Consider the following 6,000-nt stretch of genomic DNA (forward strand, 5'->3'; position numbering starts at 1 on the left):
TTTTTTAAGGGGGAAAAAAAACATTCATTTGAAATATTAAAAGAATTTTCTCTAGTTTTGGGGGGGCAGGCAGAGAGGCTGGTTGGTTGTTTTTGAGTACTTGTAAATATTCTAATATTTTGGTATTCAAAATTGGTGTAGATTGGTATCCTGGGTTTGGAAAACCAGAACAAACTCAAATATCAGCTTTTATGCTTGGGCACCAATTTTTTATATAGAATTGTACAGCAAGAAAAAGCACTTAGAGAGTCCACAGTCCTTGAACCCTTTGTTTTGCCATAAAGATTAGAGGAAGCAAGGATAACATGATCTATTACCATCACACAGGTAATTACAAACTAAAGCTTGAATTGTGGTTCCATTTATACTCTGTCCAGTTACAAATCTAAGAATTAAAATTCTCAGAAGATCAAATTTCTAAATTGTTATGAATCCTGATAATTTATGGAATTGTCAGCCTTTGAAGTCTGACAGTTGATCAAAATGGAGTGATCAAGAGCATATTTTTACAGAGGACTATTTCTTGCAACCCTGTAACTTTTTTCTGGTCTGTCTGCCAAGTGTGAAGGAGGTTGGGACTGTTCTTTCCTTCTCTTTTTTGATTACCAGTTAGTTATTCATTAAAATTAGTAAAATACATAAGTAAATGGCACTTGGGGTCAGACCTCCCTGGATAGAAGTTAAGATTAAGTAGCTTAATTCTGACATTTTTAAAAAAATAATATTCTAGAGGCTGGGGCTGGGGTTCAGTGGAAGAGTGCCTGCCTGGCACATGTGAGGCACTGGGTTCAATCCTCAGCACCACATAAAAATAAATAAACAAAATAAAGATATTGTGTCCATATATTATAACTAAAAAATATTTTTAAAAAGTAATATTCTATATCATTCTTTAAAATTTTACAGCATGAGAAGCTAATTTGAGTGTTCTGGTTATTTTATAAGTTGAGGAAAATCAATCTTTTTTTTTTTTTTTTTTAACTTGACACAGAAGGAGTGTACATATATATGGAAAACAGTTTGATAATTTGGTATATGTATACAGTGTATAAGATCCAATCAAAATAATTAACATTTCCCTCAAATGTTTATCTTTTTTTTGTGTGTTTGGAGCCTATGAACTCCTCTCTTCTAGTTCTTTATAAAACATAAGTTGTAAACTAGAATCACCCTCACTGTATTTTGGTATCTGGTATCCATCCTTTTACTCTCCCCCACTTTTCCTTGTTTCTACCAATCACTTTTCTGCTTTTTTCCTCCATGAGATCAACTTTTGTAACTTCCACATACAAGTGAGAACATGTGGTACTTGTCTTTTTCTGTGCCTGGCTTATTTTACCTAACATTATGTTCTCCAGTTCCATCCATTTTTGCTACAGATGAAAGGATTTTGTTCTTTTTATGACTCAGTAATATTCTATTGTGTATATATTACCTCAGTTGAGGGAAATCAATCTTAAATTTTGGTAGTTTTTTAAAATTAAAAATACCCATTTGATATGCTACAAACTTGGTGAAAGGTAAGCCTTCTTAGTTTTGACCTGACTTCTTGAATTCATCTCTATAGAGGTAACCACTGCTGTTTCCCACATAGATTTCTAGAAATAGTTTGTACTTATACAAGTTCACAATTATTTTTTAGGCAAATAGCTTATAGGATGCAGTCTTGTGCCTTGCTTTCTGTTTTGAGATTATTATAGATTCACATGCAGTTGTAAGAAATAATATAGAAAGATAACCTTGTGTGCTTTGCCCATTTTCCATCAGCAATAACATTTTATAAAACCCGTAGTATAATACTATAACCAGGATATTGGTTTTGATACAGTCTGCCAGTCTTACTCAGATTCCTCATTTTTGTATGTGTATATTCAGCTCTATACAATTTTATGACCTCTGTAGGTTCCTGTATCCTCCAGTACAATCAAGTTACTGAGCAGGTCCAATACCATAGGGTTCCTTCCTGGTACCCTTTTATAACTGTACCACTTTCCTCCTCCCATAACCTGACATCCAGTAATGAGACCAACCACAATTTCTAAAATTTTATCATTTCAAAATGTTATATAAATGGAGTCATAGCTTGTACCTTGCTCCTTTAAAAAAAAAAAAAATTAGGGCTGGGATTGTGGCTCAGTGGTAGAACGCTTGCCTCACACATGCAAGGTGCTGAGTTCCATCCTCAGCACTACATAAAAATAAATAAAGGCATTGTGTTCAACTACAATTAAAAAAAATTTTTTTTAAATAGTATCTTTTGGATATAAATCTACTTTATTTCATGGTTGCATAGTATTTAATTTTATGGGTATATTTTATCTAATGGACTTTCATGGACTTATATAAAAGTCTTGCTATTATAAAAATGCCAGTAGTGAATATCCTTTGATGTGTGTTCATAGTTATATCTATAGCAAAAATTTATAGTTCTCAAACTCAGAGATTGGAATATATGCATGAAGTTTGATAGGTATTTCCATATTTTTCTCAGAAAAGGATATTGCTGATGTGAAAGAATTCTTCTATAAGAATCCCTATTTCCCATACCACTAACTACATAGAATATCACAGAACATTTTACTTTGGTAGTCAGGTTTTTTAATCGCACTTTTGTTTATATTTACTAATTATTTTCTTGCAGTTGGTGATGGTATATTTAAGCAAGGTGGATTAGTTCTGATCATTTGTATATCAGAGAGAAAGTTTCATTGTAGGATATGACACTGGAGCCAAAATATTCCCAAATCTATTGTTGGAAAATCTCAATAATCAATGAAATTTCGGTATAGCAAAGCTTTGGAAATGGTTCTATAATATTTAATGGTGATTATAAGAAGTTACAGGGGCTGGGATTGTGGCCCAGTGGTAGAGTGGTCGCCTGGCATGTATGAGGCACTGGTTTGATTCTCAGCACTGCATGTGAATAAATTACAAAATAAAATAAAGGTGGGACTGGAGTTGTAGTTCAGTGGTAGAGTGCTTGCCTAGCATGTGTGAGGTACTGGATTCGATTCTCAGCACTGTGTGTGTGTGTATGTATGTATGTATGTATAAATAAATAAATAAATAAAAGATTCATCAATAACTTAAAAAATTAAAAAAAAAATAAATGTATTGTATCCATCTACAATTTAAAAATATATTTTAAAAAAGTTATGGTATAGAACTTGATGTTCTTAAACAAATTCTTCCTCAAGTTTGAGTGGGGTTTTATCATGCTTTTTAGTTTGTTTTTACATCAATACAAGTTGACTTCATTAAAATAAAAGGAAAGAAATGAAACTTATTTCATACTTCATTTCAAGAATGCTGACTCCTCTAGAAATTAACCAACTAAAAGGAACTTGAGGAAGTGGGGATGGGAAGAGAGATTCCCTTACCCCACCCCCAGCATATCAGTAATTTCTGAGTTTAACATTTTTATTGTTGAATTTAACATTGCCTGGGAACATAATTGTGTTTGATTTTATAGCTGTTCTAAGAATGTTTTTATATACAATGAATAGCAATATATTTTTCTAGGAATTAGACACTAAACATTGTCTAGAATTGGCTTAAGATACTTAGTAAACTTTCAACAGTATCCACTTATAAAATGTCTTTAAGGTGTTTTGTACTAGAAGCACTCAGCAGATATTGATGTAATGGAACTGATGGATTTGAACAGCAAGTACACATCCTGAATGGGCAGAATAGAGGCTAATGTGAGGGTATAATCAGAGTGTGTGGCTTTAAACTATCAAGAATTTAGAATGAGGACATCCTTATTTTCTGTATATGTGTGTCTCATTAGTAGCTAATCTTCCACTTCAGACTTTTATAGTCTGTTTATGGACCTTGTGCATTTTGTTGAAATTAGATTGACCCCCATATGTACAGAGAGTGCTGCCTTTCAAAATCAAATAACTTAGGCCTTTTGTTGACAATGAACAGCAAATTAATTTTTATTTAGCCCTTAGGTTACTCTTTATATTTTATGAGAAGCTGGGTCAAAAATTTTAGAAGTCTTTTTTTCTCTAATCCAGTTTAATCCTCTTGCTTATCCAAAATAACATGGCATAACTTTATTACTATTTCAATATGCTACCACATAAGGATTTACACTTATTAAAATAAAATGTGAAGGAAGAGTGACCTTTAAAAAGTAATATGTATGTAATACCACAGACCCAAACCTGGATTTTGAAAATAGTACATGAGAAAGGAATGAAAACCTCCAAACTAGTTTTTTGGCATCAGAATTGGTTTTCTACCACAGGGCTATTCATGTACTGAATTCTGTGGATTATTATAAAGCCTGTTCCCCAAAAGATGCCTGAAAAGGTACCATTAAACATGTGTGGTCTTTTTTTTTTTTTTTTAATACCTTTATTTATTTATTTTATGTGGTGCTGAGAATTGAACCCAGGGCCTCCCACGTTAGGCAAGCGCTCTACCGCTGAGCCACAACCCCAGCCCCAAACACGTGTGGTCTTGATCATTCCACTCTGATATTTTGTTGTCTAGTATAGAAGCCACTTGCTACAAGGATCTAAACTAATTGAAATAAAAATTTAAAGTATAATTCTTCAATTGTACCAACTACATTTTAAGTGTTCAGTAGGCACATGTGGCTAGTGGCTGCCATATTTAACAGAACATACAAAAGGTTTCCATCACTTGGGCTGGGGTTGTGGCTCAAGTGGTAGAGTGCTCACCTAGTATGTGTGGGGCACTGGGTTCAATCCTTAGCACCACATAAAATTAAAATAAAGATATTGTGTTTCACCTAAAAAAATAAAAAATAAATATTAAAAAAAATGTTTCCATCACTGTACAAAGTTCTTTGGACAGTGCTACTCTAGGATGTGATAATGGGGATTCAGTAAGAGTTTTGACTCTCGGCTAGCTCGAAATTCCTGGGTATAAGGCAGAAGCTTAGTTCTTAGACAATTAAAAATAATGTATTTATAACAAATTTTTTCTTTCACTATTTATTGCTTTTTTAGTGATTGATCATTGAAATTTGAAAGAGCTCCATTGCCAATAAAAAACATACTTGTCATACAGGGATTTTCAGCCTTTTCCCTCATTGTTTTCTTCCCACAGCTGCTGGGCATGCTGTGTGCATGCATCGTGTTGTGCAGAAGGAGTAGAGATCCTGCTTATGAGCTCCTCATCACTGGCGGAACCTATGCATAATAGACAACTCAAGCCTGAGCTTTTTTAGTCTTGTTGTTCTGATTTGGAAGGTGAATTGAGCAGGTCTGCTGCAGTTGGCCTCCTGAGTTCATCTAGTTAAAGCACACACATACACTGGTGTTGGACAGAGCAGCTTGGCTTTTCATGTACCTACCTGTTTACCAACCCACCTATGACTTTCCCCTTGTTCCAGCTGACTCTCCATGCCCCTAAGTGTTTAAGTTCAGTGGTAAATGTTCTAATTTCAGAACCATTTACAAGTTGCATAGTGTGGTAGAATTAAAGGAGGATGTGGGCCTGCTTCTGTTGCCTCCAGGCAGTAATGGTACTGATGGTTGTAGTGTCACCAGGTCCTTTTAATCTTTATAGTGGAGAACTCTTGGCCAAAGGTTTTTTGGGGGAGGGGGAGGAAGCCAACTGTCTGGTTAAAGTTAACACCAGATGGTGCCCCTCATCAGTGTCCTTTTAAAAAACATATACTGTAGTTTGATAAGCTAGCATCTGTACAAAATGGCTAAAATAGATTTTAGAATCATACAGTGTGTATCTTTGTTCATCTTCAAAATCAGAGACAGATCTTTGAAACTAGTGGTTTTTAATCAAAGCTGGCTTTATAGGAGGAGTTTAATGTATGCACTACTGTTTTAAAACAATTAGTATGAGTGTGTGAGTGTGTTTTTGTATGATTGAGCCCATTCATCATAAGTCTTAAACTTGTTAGAGATAATGTACCCATGTAGACTAGCAGAATAGTATGTAGATGTGATCTCAGTTGTAAATAGAAAAATCTAATTCAATAAACTCTGTATCAGCCCTCAA

At 34.2% G+C, this 6,000-nt stretch overlaps 1 protein-coding gene across 1 annotated transcript in view; it reads left to right on the forward strand.

Moving 5' to 3' along the window:
• Tspan3 (tetraspanin 3) overlaps positions 1-6,000 on the forward strand; it is a 28,034-nt gene extending 22,034 nt beyond the window's left edge. The window contains exon 7 of the mRNA XM_027925981.2: positions 5,089-6,000. Coding sequence (XP_027781782.1) covers positions 5,089-5,181 — 93 coding nt within the window. The 3' untranslated portion in view covers positions 5,182-6,000. The remainder of the gene's footprint in view (positions 1-5,088) is intronic.

The sequence above is a fragment of the Marmota flaviventris genome, chromosome 2, assembly GCF_047511675.1.
Source record: "Marmota flaviventris isolate mMarFla1 chromosome 2, mMarFla1.hap1, whole genome shotgun sequence".
Classification (NCBI taxonomy): domain Eukaryota; kingdom Metazoa; phylum Chordata; class Mammalia; order Rodentia; family Sciuridae; genus Marmota; species Marmota flaviventris.